At 40.8% G+C, this 21,567-nt stretch overlaps 2 protein-coding genes across 5 annotated transcripts in view; one reads left to right on the top strand and one right to left on the bottom strand.

Annotated features, from left to right (window-relative positions):
- The window catches only part of PWWP2A (PWWP domain containing 2A), a 39,807-nt gene that overhangs the window by 14,490 nt on the left and 3,750 nt on the right, over positions 1 to 21,567 (top strand). For 2 of the 4 annotated variants that reach the window (XM_073355864.1, XM_073355866.1), the window contains one exon: positions 3,573 to 8,629. In XM_073355864.1, the coding sequence (XP_073211965.1) occupies positions 3,573 to 5,265 (1,693 nt within the window). In that variant the 3' untranslated portion in view covers positions 5,266 to 8,629. Of the gene's footprint in view, positions 1 to 3,572; positions 8,630 to 21,567 lie in introns of those variants that run through there. The other 2 variants (XM_073355863.1, XM_073355865.1) reach the window with 2 other exon arrangements.
- Positions 15,863 to 21,567, bottom strand: part of TTC1 (tetratricopeptide repeat domain 1) — a 65,921-nt gene continuing 60,216 nt past the window's right edge. The window contains exon 8 of the mRNA XM_073355871.1: positions 15,863 to 15,949. Coding sequence (XP_073211972.1) covers positions 15,891 to 15,949 — 59 coding nt within the window. The 3' untranslated portion in view covers positions 15,863 to 15,890. The remainder of the gene's footprint in view (positions 15,950 to 21,567) is intronic.

Below are 21,567 nucleotides of genomic sequence, written 5' to 3'. Positions count from 1 at the left end.
CCCGGAGCCGCTCCAGATAAGCAGTGCCGGGCGGGAGCCCAAACCCTGAACCCTTCCTGCACCCTGCTCCCCAACTCGCTGCCCTGAGCTCCGTGCTGCCCCCCTCCTGCACCCTATACCTCATCACCCTACCCTGAGCCCCCTCATACATCCCACACCCCTCCTCTGCCCCAACTCCTTACCTTGAGCCTCTTCCCACACCCCACACTCCCTCCCACACCCCAACCCCAGCCCTACATTCATGACCCTGCATGCAATTTCCCCACCCAGATGTGGCCCTCGCGTCAAAAAGTTTGCCCACACATGCAATAGAGGCTGGAGGTACTGTTGACTGGGAAATCCTGTTATCACAAAGGCTCTGAGGTAAAAGTCAGGAACTTTTGGGCTGAGGAACTTATGGGCTTGAGGGACATGCTAAGAAGTTGTTTTGTTGCAGAAACTTGAAATAAAAGAAACTGCAAGAACTGACCCTGTTGGAAATGACCTTCTCACAGAGTCCAGGGCAGGTTCACAGGGAGGGTGCTGGCTCAGCCAGAGCAGAGGGCTATAAAACAGGCTTCAATCCTTTACACCTTTTCCCCTACATTATTGTAAAGAGAGAACACGTTGGAAAATGCAGGGAAAAAAACCTTTATCTTTAAGAAAAATAGCATTTTTAAAAATAATTAAATGGAAAGCTTATCGAGGCTTTTTAGTTACCATTATCAAGAGTACAGCTCTCTTGTCCTTTTAAATTGTAGGATCTTGGTGCATGGCAGCTAATGTACAGTACTACCATATCTTGTCTGGTAGGTTTACTTCTTGGGATAATGTCTATTGTAGGCATTTTTCAAATCCTGATACCTTAATCTAACTGATCAAAAAGTGGATAAAGATCTTCCTTTCCAGTATGGAAGAAACATAATGGTCCATTTGGTGGACCTTTAAGGCAGTTAGAATCAGATTTTTAAACATGAGTCCCACAGTGGATTTATGCCTGATGTACTCTTTCTTCAAATAACTGTAGCAGTATTTGTTCTTTTCTGTGTGTGTGTGTGTGTGTGTGTGTGTGTGTGTGTGTGTGTGTATACAGTGTCTGAAGCCTTCAATAATGCATCAGAGAAATAGTTAAAATGAACAGTGTTCTTCTGAATTAATGGAGGAATGTCTAAACTTTAGATATTAAGCAGGTAGAGGACTCTGAACTGAATTTCAAAGGGAATCTAGTTTATTTTGTGGGGAAGGGAAGAACAATACACACTAGCATGTGTAGAGGTTCACTGTAGTGCTTAAACTGTTAACATGCTATTTATAGCTCAAAGGTCAGATGAACAGTAGCTGGTGTGTAGGTAACAGTAATGACTATGTCAGTTTTCTGTAAGTTTTCAGGTGTTTACTTTCAGCACTTTTGTGGAAACCAAACTCATTGAGGTTGCTCTTCCTCTACAACTGGGAGGAATAATGGCCCATGTGAGTTTGGATGTGGCATATTCATTTCAACTTTATCTGAAAATTGCTTTGTTTATAACCTATAACTTTTTTAAACCACATTTAATCAGTATGCATTAAAGTAAATCAGTAAAGACTTGTGTTGACAATGTAAGGAATCTTCTAGCACATACAACGCCCTGTTTCATAATAGAGCAGCAAGAAATGAAAGGCATTACATAGGCATTTGTTCAAACAGCCTGCTTCTTGCAACAGTTTGAAGCATTCAGCATGTTTGCATTTAGTTAAGGTGTATTGGTAAGTGACACCTGTCTGTAAGTACCTAACTTATTTACTGCAATTATGCACTTAGTTCATGTTGAAAAGAAAGAATGGTACAGCCAACACTAATGCATGCTGCATGACAGTCTCTCATCTATGGGCTTGAGCAATGGTTCGCTCAAGTTAATGCACTGGAGCGGTTGGATTAGCAGCTAATGAGTTGTAACTATCTGTTAATCCCCACTGCATTATTAACTCCTGTGAACCTCAGTAGCACTTGAGCTTCAAATCATATCCCTAATGGTCTAGCTAGCTTGAGTTTAAAATGCCACTTAACTTGAGCTAGAGATCTTGTGTGTGAATTGGAGTCAAGTTAGGGGCAAAACTTGAGTGATACCTTAAGCTAATAAGGCAGTGAAGACAGGCTGTGTACTGTTGATATTTAAAATGTAAACACAAATGGAAAAGGGTTTAACCCTACAAGCATCAGGGATATTTGAAAGTGGTTAGGTGGTTATGAAACTTGGGAAATTACCACTTCTCCCACTTGCTTTTGCCTCAGAGGTGTTGTAGAATGACAAAACATGGCTTTCTCTCTATAGCATGTGTCAGGAAATGTTACATGCCTCTGGGTGGTCACTGCAGAAGCATGTTGCCCAGTCAAAATTGAGCCAATGCCTACTGCTCTTTCAGGGATTTCTTTTCCATTGTATTAGAATTAAGCGTTTGAGTCTCCTGCACATACTCCACCAAAAGAGTTGTAGCTACAGTATAAATCTTAAAACTTGACTAGGGCTAGCTGGGAGAAATAGAATGGCTTAAGACATGGTGTGCAGTAGGGGGAAGAAAAGGGAGAGCATATTTGTATCAAGTGTATTGAAGTAACAAGGATATCTTTGCCAGAACAGACCCAAAGTTGCTTGGCATTCTGTCTCAGACTGTACGTAATGCATCAAATGATCAAGTACTGTTCTTAAGGAAAACTTCTTGTGTATTAAGCATGAAGGTTGCTATCGCTTACATTTTATTTTATCCATTATAACAGGTACTAGCATGTATATACTGAATACTTTTAAAACATACTGAATCTGCTTTGATAACTCTAAAAAAAATTCTAAATATTTTTGTATTGCACAAAAGACTTCTAGGAATTTTGTGTCTCATTTGGATTAGCATGCAATTTAATTTGTGCTGACTTTGTGGGGAGGTGATAAATCCACTCTCCTTTGGAATTAGCTATCTCTCAGCATTCATTTTCTGTCGAACTACAAAGTAGATCCTGTTTCTATTAGTGAGATCTTGAGACTAGACTACAGTAATGTGTGTTTAGGGCTTCTTGTGGTAACCACTTAAACTGTAGCTTCAGAAATTGATACTATTGTGTAAGATTTGTTCATGAGTCTGGAGCCTGTGTTCAGTGACTAAGGGCTTGGCTACACTTACATTTTATAGCCCTCTAACTTGCTGGCTCAGGGGTGTGAAAAATCACCCCCCTGAGCGCAGCAAGTCAGAGCGCTTTAAAGCACTAGTGTAAATAGGCTCCGAGTGCTGGGAGCTAATCCCCTCGTAGAGGTAGACTATCAGGAGCGCTGGGAGCTCGCGCGTGGTCACACTTGCACTTCAAAGCGCTGCCACGGGAGCGCTCCCGCAACAGCGGTTTGAAGTTTCCAGTGTAGCCATGCCCTTATACAAACTATATATTGTTAAACTTATAGGTCCAGTGTCTTGTTTTGAGGAAAAATAAAACTACATTCTTAGACTCTGGATAGATAGCTAAAATGTCTTTAAAAATAGCAGTTCCTTAGCATGGACGTCTTAAAAATATCTTGTTTCAGTGTAGTAAAAAATGAAGACACTTAAAATTCTTTTTTTTCCCCTTTAAGGTTTGGACCCCATGGAATCCCTGTGACCATATTTCCTAAAAGGGAATACAAGGATAAACCTGAAGCCATGCAGCTCCAAAGTAAACCATTCCAAGATGAGACACAGGTGAAGTGTGAAGCCAGTGGTGCAGTCCCTGATAACTCCTCTTCTCCCATTCAGCCATCAGAACCTAGCCTCGCTAAAAGCCTATGGACTTCTAAACCACCTCCCCTCTTCCATGAGGGAGCGCCATATCCTCCTCCATTGTTTATCAGGGACACGTATAACCAATCAATACCTCAGCCTCCGCCCCGAAAAATTAAGCGGCCCAAACGGAAAATGTACAGGGAGGAACCCACTTCTATTATGAATGCTATCAAATTACGACCCAGGCAGGTCTTATGTGACAAATGTAAAAACAGTGTTGTTGCAGAAAAAAAAGAAATTAAAAAAAGTGGCAATGCAAGTGACTGCTTAAAATATGAGGATCATAAAAAGCGAAGGAATGAGAGTGTGACTACTGTGAATAAAAGACTTAAAACTGACCATAAAGTAGATGGAAAAAGCCAAAATGAAAGCCAGAAAAGAAATGCTGTGGTCAAAGTTTCAAATATTGCCCACAGCAGAAGCAAAGTAGTTAAAGTTTCTGCTCAAGCAAACACTTCGAAAGCTCAGTTAAATACTAAAAAAGTTCTCCAGAGCAAAAACATGGATCATGCAAAAGCTCGGGAAGTTTTGAAAATGGCCAAAGAAAAGGCACAAAAGAAACAGAGTGCAACTTCCACTTCCAAAAATGCACATTCAAAGGTCCATTTCACACGGCGTCTTCAGAACACCAGCTCAGGTTCCCTCCCACCCCGATTGCGTTTAAAACCACAAAGGTACCGGAATGAAGAAAACGACTCATCTCTCAAGACAGGACTTGAGAAAATACGGAGTGGCAAGATGGCAACTAAGCCCCAGTCTCGCTGCTCCTCCACCCGCTCAGCAGGTGAGGCCCCTTCAGAAAATCAGAGCCCCTCAGAAGGCCCTGAAGAGGCCAGCAGTGAGGTTCAGGACACAAGTGAAGTGCATGTAACTGTTGATCAGGATGAACACCAGACATTGGGCAAGAGAGGCAGCAAAAGCAATATAACGGTTTACATGACCCTTAATCAAAAGAAATCTGACTCTTCCAGTGCATCAGTGTGTAGTAGTGATAGCACAGATGATTTGAAATCCACCAACTCTGAGTGTAGTTCTACTGAAAGCTTTGATTTTCCTCCAGGCAGCATGCATGCACCTTCCTCTTCCTCCTCCTCCTCCTCCTCTTCAAAGGAAGAGAAAAAGCTCAGTAATTCCTTGAAAATGAAAGTCTTTTCCAAAAACGTCTCTAAATGTGTCACACCAGATGGCAGGACCATATGTGTAGGGGACATTGTTTGGGCCAAGATTTATGGCTTCCCTTGGTGGCCAGCCCGTATTCTTACTATAACTGTGAGCCGGAAAGATAATGGCCTTTTAGTTCGACAGGAGGCCCGCATTTCGTGGTTTGGGTCCCCAACAACATCTTTTCTTGCTCTTTCACAACTGTCCCCCTTTTTAGAAAACTTTCAGTCGCGCTTTAATAAGAAGAGAAAGGGCCTTTACCGCAAGGCCATCACAGAGGCCGCTAAGGCTGCTAAGCAGCTGACTCCCGAAGTTCGGGCCCTGCTGACACAGTTTGAAACGTGAACGTGGAAAGTAAGGTAGGCAAGAATTTGGAGGCTCCACAAAATTTATAGCCTAGTTAGAGAACTACCATGAAGGACTTGGCCAATTCAGAACGTTGCACTCAGTTGGCTGCTCTTTTTATACTAAAATTGTTCTGATTTGTAGCAGTTTCTTAAAAGTTAAACTAAACAAATTGAACATGCAATCAAAATTAATCTAAAGTGAGAACTTCAGTATTTTTCAAATGAGAATCTTTTTTTAAATTAAAAACTCCTCCCATGCATAGGAGCCATAGCCTCAGCTGAAAGGCAGTTTATTTGCAGGGAATTTTTAGTAGTTTCTAGCCGGTATGTATCTAGTCACTATATGGCAAAGGGTAAACAAGGGATGGAAGTAATAGCTGTGACCTGGGTGGCCCACCAGGGGAAGTGCAGAACCTTAAGTCCTGTTTATATTGGCCTTTAAACCTTGTTTCAACACTTCTGCATTAAGTAGTTTCTATACATATAGCTGGTCAGTGTGAATGGGGCCAAAGTGAGTTCAAACCATATTTAAAAACATGCTTGGTTTCATCCACACTGGCCAGTTTAAATTATGTTAGAAACCAATTTAACTAAACCCTTTAAACAGAGTTTAAAGGCCAGATTAAATGGGGTCTTGGTGACCACTTTTTTCCCAAACGCTCAGCCTTTCTATGCACACAGGGGCACAAGTACGACACTTCAGGGTCTGACAAGCTGAGGGGATGCCTCTTGCCCAAAGGCAAAGCTGAAATGTTTCTCAGAATTTTGGGATCAAGGGCTGTTAATGCTGCATAGGTGTGAATCATAACTTCCTGTCTTTCTTCCACTGAAAAATCTTCCAGGCCACTTGTCTGGGAGTTTAGAGCAAGAGAGGTTTTGTTTGAATGTGTAAATAATTGATTGCTGAAATTAGTCAGATTTTCTTCTGACTGGTTGTTACTAAATTCTTAGGATACGTCCTAGTAAATTACACTTTGTGAATTGTCAGATGTGTAATTGTTGCATTTTGGATGTATCTAACTTCATATTTTTTTTTAATATTTCCGTTTTAAGGTATCTGTTTGCAGGTCAGAAAATGAGAATATGTAATTGTGTAATGCTCTGAAATGTACAAAAACTGTAAATAAAATCGACTAAATCTGAATTACTTGTGTGTGTTTCTCAAAAAGCTTTGAAAATTTTTTAGGGTGTTTTCTGTGTACATGATATTTAGAGGAGAGACACCCTTTAAAATGTAAATTCGTTCTCATTCAGCACTTTTAAAAGATTGTTTGCTGTAAAGTACTATTGGTATATACTTAGGGTTCTAATTTTGAGACTAAGCATTCATCTATTTCCCCAAAAACTGGCTCTTGTAGAGAGCTCTTGCCTTAGATAAAGCTTGTCAAATTATTTCTCCATAAATTCAGTTCTGTTCCATAGATTTGAATTATAGACAGAAAATATGACTTATACAGTAGGGAAATGTTTTCAATCACCATTTTTTTCATCTGTCAAAAGCTAATTAAGCCCAATCTCCACTATTGTTAGCTACTCTTGCATGTCTGTTGCTCAGTGTTGGGGCATTTTCATGCAGTTGATCTACATTTTTCCTTCCTAGTTTTGGTCTGTACCTGACCATTTGAGTTAATATCTTTTTTTTTTTTTTTCCCCCTGTTTCAGCTTTGTACGATCTTGTGAAGAATTTGGCTGCATTCATTCCAGAACAATTCCCATCCCAAGTTTTTCCATTTTGCCCATATTGGCAAAGCAGAGATGAGGAATACAAATTTAAACTTAAATTGAATGTAGTTGTAAAACTAAAATACACAGTGTCAGGATTTAATGATTGAACCCATTAAAGAATCTTTATTGTGATGCAGTTTTAGAAGATTAATATGCCGCCTTGCAACTGACAAGTCAGTTGGTTTCCAAAACACTGAGTTTCTTCCAACCGTGTTCAGTTCCTCTGATATCACATTCATGTAACTATTGAATATCTAGTATGTTTTCTAAAAAAACCCAAAAACCACACACACATACATATTGGTCCAAATTGATTTTGCTCGGATGCTAATTAACTTTCCAACTATACTAGGTTTTTTCCCTGAACAATTAAACAAATTCCAAGAGGTCAGTCAATGCTTTTTGAAAGTAATAAACACACAATGAAAATTTTCATAATGTGAAATCCTGTTTCACTCTGGTATTATATATTCTTTCCTGCAAACAGAAACAATTACAGTATTTCAGTAAATAAGCCTTACTTTGTGATTTAAAGCAGGCTGTTTTCAGAAGACAAAAAATTCACACTGTGGTTTTTTTAGACATCTCTAGATGTATAGAGCAGATTGATATCTAGTTTGTCAGGCACCTCAAAATGAAGTGATCCCACATCATAAAAGCCATCTGATGTTCTGAGCCAAAAATCTGAGGTAAAATACTTGGATATTTAATTCGCTGCAACTTTCTAAAATATTTAGAACTTTTGGATAGTATCTTCTGTAATACATATAAGAGTAGCATAGTACTAGCATATATAGTCAGTTTGCTCAGAGACTTCGTTCAGTGGGATGGGAAAGAAACAATCTATTTCAAATATAAGTTCACAAGAACCTCTGTGTGCTTGTCTTACGGAATGAGTGGTCATGACACACACACACTTTGTCTTTATAGTGAATTACTTTTTGTAGAACAGATAGCACAAATCTTGCACATGTAATATCAAGAACAAAAACTGTTCTCTAGTACTTAGTCTCATAACCTAAAACCCGTCAGTTCTTTGCACCACAGTACTTTATATGAATTGCCTAAAATGCTTGCTTTCACCACTGTCTTCTTTTTAAACCCTGGAAAAGTAGCTGTGGTGTACTCTCCGTCCAAAGATTTAGTTGAGTTAGTGGTGGAGCAAATGTTAAGGATTGATAAAATTTTTTAACTGTAGACAGCTGCAATTGTATCTCATACCTTATTATCCTGACCTTGGGGACTATTAAGTGGTGGAAAATTTGAGGTTAATCCAATGCAACCTGCTCTGTATTTGCCAGAAATTGTGTAATGTGCTCACCAGATCCCAATGGATGTTTCCACTTGTGAGCACAGGCTGTGCTGTACCTGTGGTTTTCAGTATATTCACAATCTAATACACCTCTACCCTGATATAACGCAACCTGATATAACACGAATTCGGATATAATGCGGTAAAGCAGTGCTCTGGGGGTCACGGCTGCACGCTCCGGCAGATCAGCGTGTCTGGCTCCAACACGTTGCTCTGAACGGCATGTTAAGGGTGCTGGGCTGGGGCCGAGGGGATGGATAAGGGACCGGAGGTCTCGGGGGCAGTCGGGACAGGGAGCAGGCAGGGTTGGATGGTTCGGAGGTTCTGGGGGTAGGGCAGTCGGGATGGGGAAAGGGGGAGTTGGATAGGGCGTGGGAGTCCCTGGGGGCCTGTCAGGGGGCAGGGGTGTGGTTAAGGGTCGGGGCAGTCAAGGGACAGGAACGGGGGGGTTGGGTAGGGGGTGGGGTCCTGGGGGTGATTAGGGATGGGGGGGGTCTCTGGAGGGGGCGGTCAGGGGAGAAGGAGCAGGGGTCTTAGAGGATGGGGTCTTGGGAGGGGTGGTTGGGGCAGGAGGTCTCTGGAGGGGGTAGTCGGGGGACAAAGAGCTGGGGGGGTTGGATGGGTTGGGGGGTTCTGAGGAGTCAGGGGGCAGGAGGTGACTATTAATAACGGAAATGCTTGAGCCAAAGCAAGTTCGATATAACGCAGTTTCACCTATAACACGGTAAGATTTTTTTTGGCTCCCGAGGACCCTGTTATATCAGGGTAGAGGTGTATCTTTAAATCAATTTTAGATCATTTTAATGACTCTCAAATACCTGATAGTAGGTGCATTTGTTTTTACAGTGCTGGGATGGTGCATCCTGTGTAACTAAGCTATGTAATTGTTAGCGCACATGGTACTGCTGGAATCATAGAATAATAGTTAGAAGGGACCGAAAGGGTCATCTAGTCTAACCCCCTGCCAAGATGCAGAATTTGTTGTGGCTACACCATACAAGACAAATGGCTATCCAGCCTCCTTTTCAAAATCTCCAGCGAAGGAGCTTCCACAACCTCTCTATGCAGTCTTTTTCTTTGTCCTACTGTTCTTACAATTAGGAAGTTTTCCCTGAGATTTAATCTAAATCTATGCTGTAGTTTGAACCAATTGCCTCTTGTCCTGCTGTCTGTGGCAAGAGAGAACAACTTTTCTGCATATATATATATATTTTTATGGCAGCCTTTCAAGTATTTGAAGACTGCTATCATGCCCCCCCTCAATCTCCTCTCTTTCAAACTAAACATACCCGGTTCCTTCAGCCTTTGCTCATATGGCTTGCATTCCATCCCTTTGATCGTCTTTGTTGCTCGCCTCTGGATCCTTTTCAGTATCTCCACGTCCTTTCTATACACTGGTGACCAGAATTGGACACAGTACTCCAGCTGAGGACTAACCAGTGCCAAAGTGAAAATGTACTATTTGATCATCTGTCAGCAACCTGTGTATTATGAAGGAAAGTGTTATGCTGCAGTAAAGGGTAGCGGTGACTTGACTAACTTGCTGCCAGCCTAAGAGAATACATCACAGCCAGTGGATTATGGGGTTTGCAGTTCTTTTTCAGTACAGCTGTTATCTACCCAAATTATTTCAAGTGAGAAAATAGGTGTCAGCCATGAATGTGGATACAAAACGTAACTTTCTTTGAAGGCCTCTAAAGCTAAATTAGAAGCATCTGATGTGAAGGGGAGAGAATATAATCCCAATAAATCCCTGTAAGTACCGTTGTCTCAGAGGTTTGGAGTAAAAATACAGTCATTCATCCACATATGAAATTGAATGTGAATGTTGTTTGCATCTTCTATTGAGCAAAGTTCTACAGGAAATTAAAAACAAATGTTTAAGAACTCTATTTCATTAAATCTCTATGAGCTATAACTTTCAATACAGATATTTAAATGACAACATTCATGCTACTTAGCTTCTAATACTTGACTAGTAAAACAGTTTCTTCATTCGATTTCAGGATTGAAAGGATTTTTATTTGGCTAAACTGTATTAGGTCTAAGAAACTTCAAGATTTTTCAGGGTATGATAAAACCACATTTAAAAAAAAAAGTGTCTTGTTCTCAGGGTAGCCAGGCTCACCTTAATGGATCATGCCAATAGAAAATTGACATAAGACTTGTAACATGCAATGCCAGCTTAAGGTGCAATGCAAGCTACCACACTTTCTTAAATTTTGAAATGCCACAAGACTTGCATGCTGCGCTTCAACTTTTGCTTTTGGATGTACAATAGGATCACTTAAGTGGACCAGAGTAGCAGTAGGAAGGTGTATCATGATGTCATCCTGATGGGTGTTTTGTGAAGCAGTATATGGAAATAGAATTGGTCTATTTCCTGAGGAGATTAGGAAACAAGCTAATAACCAAGAACAAGCAATGAACTATAATAGGTTAATTCAGCTCCTGTCTCCTTTCATTTACAATTTATTCAAATGGATAATTACAAGAAGGGGCATAAAATATACCTGAGATTATACAGGCAACGATATGAATAGGAACAGCAGGTACATTGTCATATAAATGACTAAACACGAAGTAACAAGCGTATTAGCAGTCCATTGTTAGGGGGATAGAAGTTAACTATTTTGTGCAATAAATCAGGGGTTTTTCGCCTTCCTCTGTAGCATGGGGCATGGGTCACTTGCTGGAGGATTCTCTGCACTTGGAGTCTTTAAACCCATGATTTGAGGACTTCAATAGCTCTGACATAGGTGAGAGGTTTATTGCAGGAGTGGGTGGGTGAGATTCTGTGGCTTGCATTGTGCAGGAGGTCAGACTAGATGATCATAATGGTCCCTTCTGACCTTAATATCTATGAGTCTGAGTTAGTAAACATGGAGGTGAGCAAAGTTACACACAACACTTACAATAATGAAAGGTTGAGATGAGATATCATGTCCGTTTATTTTCACCTAGGTGTTGTAAAGGTAGCCATAAGAACTGGGTGTTGTGGGACTAGAAGGAGAGCAAAGCTGAATGGCACACAGGATCAAGAATAATGTGGTAAGGAGTGGCTTGAGTTGCTTGTAGGGATATAGTTTGTTCCACTGACATAAGCACTACTGTGCACGTCACTATGTCAGCAGAAGAATTCCCACCGACATAGCTTCTGCTGCTCGCAGAGTGCTTTTTTTTTTTAATGCCAACAGGAGAGCTCCTGTCAGCGTAGAGCGTCTTCACCAGATGCAGTGCAGCAGCACAGCGGTATCGGTACAGCTGCAGCGCTGTATGTATAGACATGGCCAAAGACACCACCTTATTCATCTGTGTAGGCTCCCCACATCATTGATCTGTGTGGGGGGGGGAGAGCTGGTGCTTCAGGGATGTTACTCCCCATCCTGTGAAGGTGGAGACTGGATGTTTTATTTTTCTCCTTCAACCCTCAATCCAAAGAAGCTGGTGCAGAGGGTAAGTAAGAGGCACAAGGTATAGTTTGGACCAAAGGGGAAGCAGGGATCAAATGGTGACTCTGAATCAAAATATGGTGCCTAATGTGCTCCTGGGGTAGCCCAGGGCTTGTAGGTAACTCCATGATCTAGTCCTTAGGGAGCAGGTTCAGGTCCTGCTTCTGCATTATCATCAATAATAGATTCTGCAACTAGAACTCAGTTTAATGATGGTGATACACAAACTAAATTCTGCTTACTCTCCCACCTGTATTTGCTTTGTATTTGTGATAACAGGTGTATAAAATAGGGAAGACTTACTGTGATACAGCACAAATCTCTATTGAATTAGAAGTTATTGCTTTTCTGATTCTAACTGTGCCTAGACTTTTTGCTGGGCTCTGGAGAAGATATTTATATTTATGGTTGGTATTTGATTATGCCCTGCCAGCATTTCAAAATTGTAGATACCGTGAAACAAGTTCTGATAGTTCCTCTGAAGATGAGCCAAATTGTAGGTGTCTAAGAAGAGTTAGCTTGAGTCTAAGGTGTAATGATGTCTTTGCTCAGGTGTGGCCAAACTGCAGCTCCCGAGCCACATGCGGCTCTTTTACAGTTAAAGTGCAGCTTGTGGAGCCCCGCACGTCCCTCCCCCACATTCACCCTTCTACCAGACTGGGGAAAGGGGGGGAAGCTAGGGGCTTCTGCCCTGCGGCATGGTGGACGCACCTGTCAGGGCTTAGGACACACCTGACTGGGCTCAGGGCTTCAGCAGGAGCGGGGCTGAAGCCCAAAGCCCCAGCAGGTGCCTCTGTGGGGCTGAAGCCAGCAGGCATGCCCCACATGGCTAAAGCCCCAGCAGGCGCCTCCTGCAGGTCTGAAACCCCGAGACTCCCCTCTGCGCAGGGCAGATGCCCCAGCAGGCATGTCAGGCTCTTGAACTTCTGAAGATTATCGTATGTGGCTCAGAGGGTCAGTAAGTTTGGCCATCCCTACTTTAGCTGCTTTGTGGTTCTAACAAGAACCGAAGAAATGCTTTTTAAGGACCAATAAAAAGTAAAGGCAGGAAGTATATCTTCAGATGATACTGGCATCTATGTGAATAAGCACTTCATAAAGAATTACATGTTATTTAATGTTCTTTTGTCTTTTTGAGACCAAAACTCATCATTTCAATATTGATATTAATAAGGTGCATGTTAGGACCTGTTTTTCTAAAACATCCAGCACTAAAATTAACATTATGTACTAATTTATTTTAATCAATGAATGATTAAAAAAACTAGTAATATAGTTAAAATTATCTCTGTCTTAGTGGTCTTTCTGCACAGGATCCTGGGTTTAATACCTTTTTAGAGATTTAGATTTGATTGGCTGGAATGTAATGGAAGAGTCTTATACCTTCTCAGAGAATTACTTTTCACAGGAAGGTAAATGTATACAGCAAGTTTCATTATAGCTGCTGGAACTGGAAATGGACAAGTTGCCTTTTGCTGACAGATCACATGGTTTCAACCCATCAGGGACATCCATGAAAGCTTAATTTAAAGGTGACTGGCAAAGAGAATCAAAAATTCATTGCACCCTTTTTATGAATTAAGGAGATTCCTACCTTGTTTCTCTCCCATGGGAAAAGTTATTTTCTCTTCTTTTTTCATTAGAAATTGTAGGGCATATTGAGGATTTCTTAGTAGATTGTGGAATTCTAACATCAAAAGAGACTTAAACATAGAATCATAGAATATCAGGGTTGGAAGGGACCCCAGAAGGTCATCTAGTCCAACCCCCTGCTCAAAGCAGGACCAATTCCCAGTTAAATCATCCCAGCCAGGGCTTTGTCAAGCCTGACCTTGAAAACCTCTAAGGAAGGAGATTCTACCACCTCCCTAGGTAACGCATTCCAGTGTTTCACCACCCTCTTAGTGAAAAAGTTTCCCCTAATATCCATTCTAAACCTCCCCCACTGCAACTTGAGCAATTACATAAGCAATTGTAAGGGGAAGAGATTTTTTACTCAGTTTGGTGGTGTTGATAACACTCATTTAACTCGGATGCCTGGAAGACAGTGGGGAAGAAAGCTTGCAACCAAGGGCTGAAGGAGCTGCCACTTCAATCCTGTAGTTGTCCAAGGAGTCTCTAGAAAACAAGGGAGACAAAACTTGATGTGAAAAATGCCTCTTCTCAAAAACAAGTTTTCATGTCATCTTTATACACAAAAAAAGGAGAAAAAAAGGTTGCGAACACATTTACTTTCTTTGCAGGCTGCCTTTAAGAATGAAAATAAAAATGGCTTTGGGCCAATGCTTGCTTCAGGCTGGAATCTCATGCTAACATGATATTTTGCTGGGATTTTCCAAGACATTTAAGAGAATTGGGTACCTAAATCCCATTCAAATTCAATGGGAGTTGGGCATTTAACTCTCTTAAACTCCATGGAAAATCCAGGCTTTTATTTTTAGCTGTCAGTTGATGTTTCAGATTATATCATAGAGCTGGTTTTGCTATGTTTTGGAAATTCTCAGTGTGTATGTTTGAGTGAGTGACAACTGATGTAAAGTAAGGAAAATATGAATCTGTTGGTAGGTCGGCTGTAACTTAGTCAAAAGCCAGAACATTTTCTCAGATAGGCTTGGGGGAAGGGATGCAACAGCCAGACTTACTTTTTTGTAGTTCATTCATTGGAGAATAAAGTTAACTTAATTCCAAAAAACTAATTAAAAGATGGGTGTTTATAAACTAGTAGCAGTAATACAGAGTGTACTGCGTCTCCTGTGGTGTGGTTTTGTGTGTAGCAAAACTTTACTATTAGTTCTCTATGCAGAAACAGACAATTTGGTAATTTTAAGTACTGTTTTAAATTTTTGGGCTTCCATTTGAGAACCAGGGCTCCTTCCTCTTTTCAGATCCTCCCTCCCTTTTTCAGGCACACTAGGGGGGATATTGAGGTTTTAACTTGCCTTATCATCCTGAGCTGCATTTTTTCTTTCTGTGTCTTTCCCCTTGCTGACTGCCATTGTCTCTGCTCCAGAATAAGTAGTGTGACGCCTCTTGGATTCAAGGCCACCTCTGGAGAATGTCCATTAAAAAAATTAGAACCTGTGTTACAGTGATAGCAGTGATGCAGCTACACTAGTGCTAAGCTCCAGGTATAGGCATCGGTCAGGTAGAGCAGGTTTACGTGATAGTGGTAAAAATGCCGAAGCCCTGTTTATATTAGTCCTGCAACAATAGCTTGCAGTTGCTTTGATAATGATACTGTTTTTTAATGTGGACAAGATCAAAGAGTATTACACTACTTTTATTCATAGTCTCCAGCAGTCCACATAAATAGGGCCCTCCCAAATTCACAGCCGTGAAAAATGCGTCACGGACCATGAAAGCTGGTCTTTGGTCTTCTGTATACTTTTACCTAACACTATACAGATTTCACAGGGGAGACCAGCGTTTCTCAAACTGGGGGTCCGGATGCAAAAGAAGGTCATGAGGGGGTGTCACATGTTTATGGCAGTGGGGTCACAGTATTGCCACTCTTACTTCTGCACTGCCTTCAGAGCTGGGAGGCTGGAGAGCGGCAGCTGCTGGCCAGGTGCCCAGCTCTGAATGCAGCATCCCACCAGTAGCAGCACAGAAGTAAGGGTGGCAATACCATACCATGCCTTACTTCTGCACTGCTGCCTTCAGAGTTGGGTCAGGACCCCTACAGTTACAACACCCTGAAAGTTCAGATTTAAATATCTGAAATCATGGATTTTAAAAATTACAAATTTCTATGACTGTGAAATTGACCAAATGGGACCATGAATTTGGTAGGGCCCTACACATAAATAGTCCCACCGTACTGTCTAGACCACTGTAGGTCTGTTAATAGCAGTCAAGTGCTGCTGTCAAAATGTCTTTCCTATCAGAGATCACTGACTGTACGATGCAGTGAAGCCCACTGAATGAAATAACTGATAAAACAGATAAACAGTTGCATTCACAGGGGTGATGGCATTTAAGGAGACAGACATTATACTGACACAGGCAGCTTAGAAATGTAGAAGCATTGGCCTCTGAAGATCCAATCACACTTCATTCTTTTCAGCAACTCCAGTTTTCAGTCATTCTTTGTACCTTTTGTCCTTTACATCAGCAGTCAGCATTTTGCATAACTCACAACAAGCGATTCCTCAGGATGAGAAATGTTCCTCTATGGTATTTGTTTTGCGAGCCTGGAAGGAGAGTAGGAAATGTGTGACAGCACATATGTGGTTTCATTTTGTAGTTAGTACATTTTAAAGAGAACGTGGTTCTCTAATCTTGCTAAGTCAGGCCTTGTCTACAAACAAAAGTTGTACTGATTTAAGTAAATTGATTTAGAAACCAGCAAAGTTAAATTGGGGGAGCCCCCGTGTCTGGATGCTCTGCAATTGGTTTAAGTCCTTATATCAATTTAACTCATCGATTCCTTATTGACCTATGATAAATCAATGTAAGGCACTCTCAAACCAATTGAAGGGTACCTTACAGGGTGGTTGCCCTGATTTAACTACATTGGTTTCTAAATTAATTTAGTTAAATTAGTATAGCTTTTATGTATAGAGAAGGCCTCAAGAAGTGAAAGGTTTTTGTTTTGTTTTTTTGACGCCACTGTTTTCTCATTACCAATAGCTCCTATTAAACCTGTTTGCTGGAGCATAAGGAACTTTTTACTAAGTGATCTAGAAAATGAATCACAAGTGATTTCCTAGGTGCTTGTTCTACACTATTTTTTCAGTAATGCTGGTGGCAGGACAGCTAATACAGCTGTTGTGCCCTTCTGATGTTTTTGAATAAGAATTTGAGGCCGCAAGAAGAGAAACTCTGCAATGATAAGAACTTATTTTGATGTAACTGGTTTGTTAGGAGTGGACTCGGTGAATCTTTTTGTTTGTACAGCATCAGACACACTAGCACCCAACCTGGTGTGGCCTTTAGGCATTACAGCAATTTACATGTTTAATAATAATAATAAATAATAGCTTTATTGTGCAAGGAGTGGGCTGGTGATAAGGCATCCTAAGTGAAATTTCTCATCGAGATTAATAAAACACTGGACCAGTAATCACTTTATAGAAAACTTAAAAATATTTTCATTAACCACTGGGAGACCCATTGCAAATTCTTGAACTCTACAAATTAGCAAATGAACAAACTCAAGAAAACAAAATGTACCTTTCATTTTGCCAGTTGTAGTTTAGTTTTAATTATTTATTATAGTACTTCATATTACTGCAGTATTAGTAATATGGGAACTCACTAAAACACCTCCTATTAAATCATTAGTGGGAGTGAGGTAACACCATCAGGTTTTGGGTCGGTGGATTAGTAAGGCTTTACTGTATTCAGAAGCAGTATTTCTTGTAAATATGTTTTTCTGGATTTTCCTTTACTTGTCTTTTTACTAAGTATCTTTCCCTGAAATCAGGACCCTTGTTTCCTAAGAGAGCAACTGCCCCATTTGCTTTTTCACCATGTGCGATCATAATATTCTGTCCTACCGTACTCACGTCAACAGACATCGATATCCTAGGCAGAACGTTTTTTACTTCAACTGAATAATTGTTTGAAGGACCACGTGCTCTCTTAAAAAATAAAGATCATGGAGGTTTTATTTGTATGTGATTGCTCTTAATAAAGAATGAGAAGCAAAATACAAACTGACAGAGTTTATTTACCATCTGTTGTATTTTTAAGCAAATTACCACAATTAAGAATACAGGTTTTGGTGGTTTGTACAAATACAATGTACAGCATTGTGAAGTGTTTTTACATGTATGTAGAGCCCTAGGTAAGACACAATCTCAGCTTCCTACCTCTTTAAGATAGGATTTTCAAGCTCTGAAAAACAGATTGGTGTCCTTTCTGTGGACCTTCTTGCAAGGGAGAGCAGCAGGTATTTTCGTGATGTCCTTTCTTAGGAAGCAAGAGAAATCTAGGACAGTGAGCATAGTGATGGTTAACCATGGATGTAGGTTAATAGTCACTCTGCCACCGTGGCAAGTCAGATGTTTAATTGCCACACTCTGCTTTTGACTATAGTGAAAAACCAAAATACATGGGCCTGATTAACTTTTGCCCTGCTCCTTATGTTGAGAGTTAACACCAGTGCACAGTGGGTGTAAAACACTACCCGATCAAAAGGTAGTGCTTTAGGCTCCCCTTACAGGCTTAAATGACAGCACCAGGTGCAGGTCCACAGTGAATCAAGCCCTGCTACTTTCAGTTATTCTAGATAATTATTTTGTCACATTGGATCTAACACAAAGTCCTTCTATGTGTATAACATATAAATGATGTTTGCTAGAATCTAGTACTCTTTGCTAAATGTTATTTCTATGAGAGAGACTTGAGCCCTGCAAGTCCAGTCTAGTTTAAGTTCTTAAAAGGTTGTTGATGCCGCCTTATTTTCCATTTGGTTTTCAGTGCCTTTTCATGTCGTTTCATGCTTTCTGTAAAGCTAAAGAAATCAACACGGAAGGAATTCAGGAAGACAGGCAACTAAATTGTGATTTTTTTTTTTAAACCATCGTGAATGAATGCTCTATTTTTGTTAACTTGGTTTTTTCTACCATAGGTCTCAACAAATGGCAGCATATTACATCAGACAGTGACGAGTCCTGCTGCTCCCTTACATTATCTGACAGACCACTGTGGATTCAGATTGGGGGCATTGAAGTTAACAGTGAATTGGCAGGTCTGTCTGTTTTAAGCCCTGCCTAAAGTGAAGGGGGCAGTATGTCATCAGTTAATCATTCCCCAAAACAAGTTAGGTTAGAGCTGATGAATTCATCACTCACTTAATTTCCTACTTCCATTTGAACTTGGTGCACCTGTACCTCATGTGCAGACCGTACATTTCAGCTGTTTCCACTGACACATATGTGGTGATAAGGTTGATGTGTATTAGCTTCAATTTATTCAAGAAAATTTCCTTTTCAGATTGGCTTCCGAGATTTGCATTTTATGATCATATTGAAATAACAGAGCTCTGGGTAAAGGTAAAATTGTTTTATAACAAAATGAGTACGGTATCTTTTAAGATGAGGATCTTAAGGACCCTTAAGATAAGGACACTTTTTTTCATAGTGTCGACAACATCTTAATAGAGACAGTCTTGTAGACACCTGCCCTTCCATTTGTGATCAAGTGGACTGCCTCTTCCTGCCACTGGCAGTTACATAACATATTGGTGGCTACTACAGCAATAGCTTACCTGGACAAGTAAAATTAGGAAAGCATTTAGTGTTGTTTAAGTTGCATTTAATGTGATTTAGCAGCTGGAACCAAGGAGGAGAATTAAAACCATGTGACCAGCCAGATCTCTGGAGGCCACTAGAAAGTGGTTCATGGACCACAGTTTAGGATCCACTGCTCAAAGAACATGTTTGACTGTCATTTTAAAGACTGACATTTTTTTTCTTCCAGGAGAGTATCCATATTCAGGATAGCACTTAACTTTTAACTTAATCCCATTGAAGTCAAGGGAATTTAAAGCAGATGCTTAAGTGATTTCCTGAATTGAGGTCCAAATTAGTATTTGCTACTTGGTAAGGTACTTTTGTTTGATATGGACATATGCATATTTTTATGCATTTTTCGGGAAGGTTTTTTATAGGACAGTGATAAGTGTTTCTGACTTACAAAATAAGCTCTATTTATTATAGTATGTTGCTTTCACTTCACAAGAAAAAGGGTTATGGTTTATGGACTTGGAGGAGTTTGATCCAATACTATCCCATTTTGTTAGGTGTAGTAAACCAGACATGCTTTGGGTTATTCTAAAAATAATCGAAGGAATTTTTGTGGTCCGCTGGTACTACAGAAGCTTGTGAACTATCTTAAAGGACATGAAGCTAGATTAGATATTATGAGAATGTCACCTGGGATGTTGAGAGGCCAGCTGTAAAAAGGTAAAAGGCAAAACTGTGTGTAACTTTAGGGTCCAAAATGCTGTGTTAAGCATCATTTAAAGGAAGCATATGGCCTTAAACTTAAATTAGAACTTCTACTAACACTATTAAAGGCCAGTAGAAAACCACATGGTTTGTAAATGCCATCTGCCTATTACTTACTTTAAACAAACAGTAATGTTAGTGTACAGCTTAGAATCATTAGGACGAATTCTTCCCTCATTTACTCTTGTGCAAAGCCCCTGAAGTTAGTTGACTGATCGTGGCAGTGTTGCTGAAGGGTAAATCAGGGCTGAATTTGGAATATGGATTATTGTCTGTTCATCTACTGACTGATTTGAAGACACAGGGTTCCTCTTCTATATGTGTTTGTGCTACTGGGTTTTTGAGCGAAGGCATTTAAACATGTTGGGAAAAACTGTACTCTTACATTTTTGTAGTATTGTTGAATTTCTGACAAGAATTTGTTTCTGTAATACTTGCATTATGGAGGTTTCCATCAGAGAGATTTCCTGGGTGCAGTGATGCTAATTAATACAATGCTTATCTCAGGGACTGGCGACCTTTGGCTCGCGGCCCATCAGGGAAATCCACTGGCGGGTCAGGACGGTTTGTTTACTTGCAGCGTCTGCAGGTTCGGCTGATCGCAGTTCCCATTGGCCACGGTTCGCTGTTCCAGGCCAATGGTGGCTGCAGGAAGTGGTGGCCAGCAGAGCCCTCAGCCCATGCCACTTCCCGCAGCCCCCATTGGCCTGGAACGGCGAACTGCAGCCAGTGGGAGCTGTGATCGGCCGAACCTGTGGACTCATACGTGGCAGGTAAACAAACCGGCCCGGCTGGCAGCGGATTTCCCTGACAGGCCGCGTGCCAAAGGTTGCTGATCCTTAGTTTATCTAATCCTAGCCTGCTGCTATAGGCATTTGTGCTGCCCTGGGCCTGCCAGCCACGGAAGAGCAAGACCCATACTGTGTGTTAGGCAACCTGTCATATTTTTGAGATTAGAAAGTCTATTTTAACATTTGTGGAAAGCAAATGTAAATTTTTCTTCATACTCAGTGCACAGTGACCTGCACCAATGGTAAATGTCATTTGATTTCAGTTGCAAAATACACTTTGCAAAAATCAGCACTTGCTCCCTATGCGGAAGTGTAAGATTAGCATCCTTTTCTTTGTAGAAGCTCTGCTTGCTCAATTCATTCATCTCTGAAGGGCATGTGGACTTGATTTTCTTGCAAAGACAGAACATAGTACCCAAATGGAGGACGTATCAGATATTAAAACTAATGCAACAGATTTTTAGCCAAGATGCAGCAATTGGATGCATCTCAGCTTGGATCCACGATTCTATTAAACCTCATAATTGCGCCTCTCTTCCTTCCCTTTGTGCCCAATCACTCCCAAATTCCCACTCCATCTCACTTCCTTTTACTGCAGAGCAGAGGACCTAAAATGAGCTGTTTTTGAAACTTTTATGCTACTATTAAAGTCAACTTTCCAGGCACAGTAAGCACCTTCAAACTGAGAAGCTCCTTAGTATACACCCCTTGCCCACTCCTATGTCAGATCATTGTTCTTCTGGTTTTCATATCCTCTCTTCTCATCCCACCCCTTATGTATCAAGTGATTTCTTAAGCTTCCCTTCCCCTCTCTTCTCTGAAGTTAAATCTTTTCAGCAACAGTGTCAGGGCTTAGGCCCACCCATGGTCTTTTCTGTTAATCAGGATGTATTGTTTAAGGCATTGTGTTGGAGGGAGTGGAAAACATATGTATAGCTATCTAAAGCAATTCTAGTCTGAGCAAGCTCCAGCAAGATTGTAAAAAGAGTGAGCACAACTGGGCAGGTTTTGTTGGAACCTCCTTCGCTTTCCTAACCAGACTGAAATGGCAGGTGCACCTAT

Source organism: Lepidochelys kempii, chromosome 8, assembly GCF_965140265.1.
Source record: "Lepidochelys kempii isolate rLepKem1 chromosome 8, rLepKem1.hap2, whole genome shotgun sequence".
In the NCBI taxonomy this organism is placed as follows: domain Eukaryota; kingdom Metazoa; phylum Chordata; order Testudines; family Cheloniidae; genus Lepidochelys; species Lepidochelys kempii.
The sequence above is the reverse complement of the archived record's forward strand: the minus strand, read 5'-3'. Positions and strand labels throughout refer to the sequence as shown.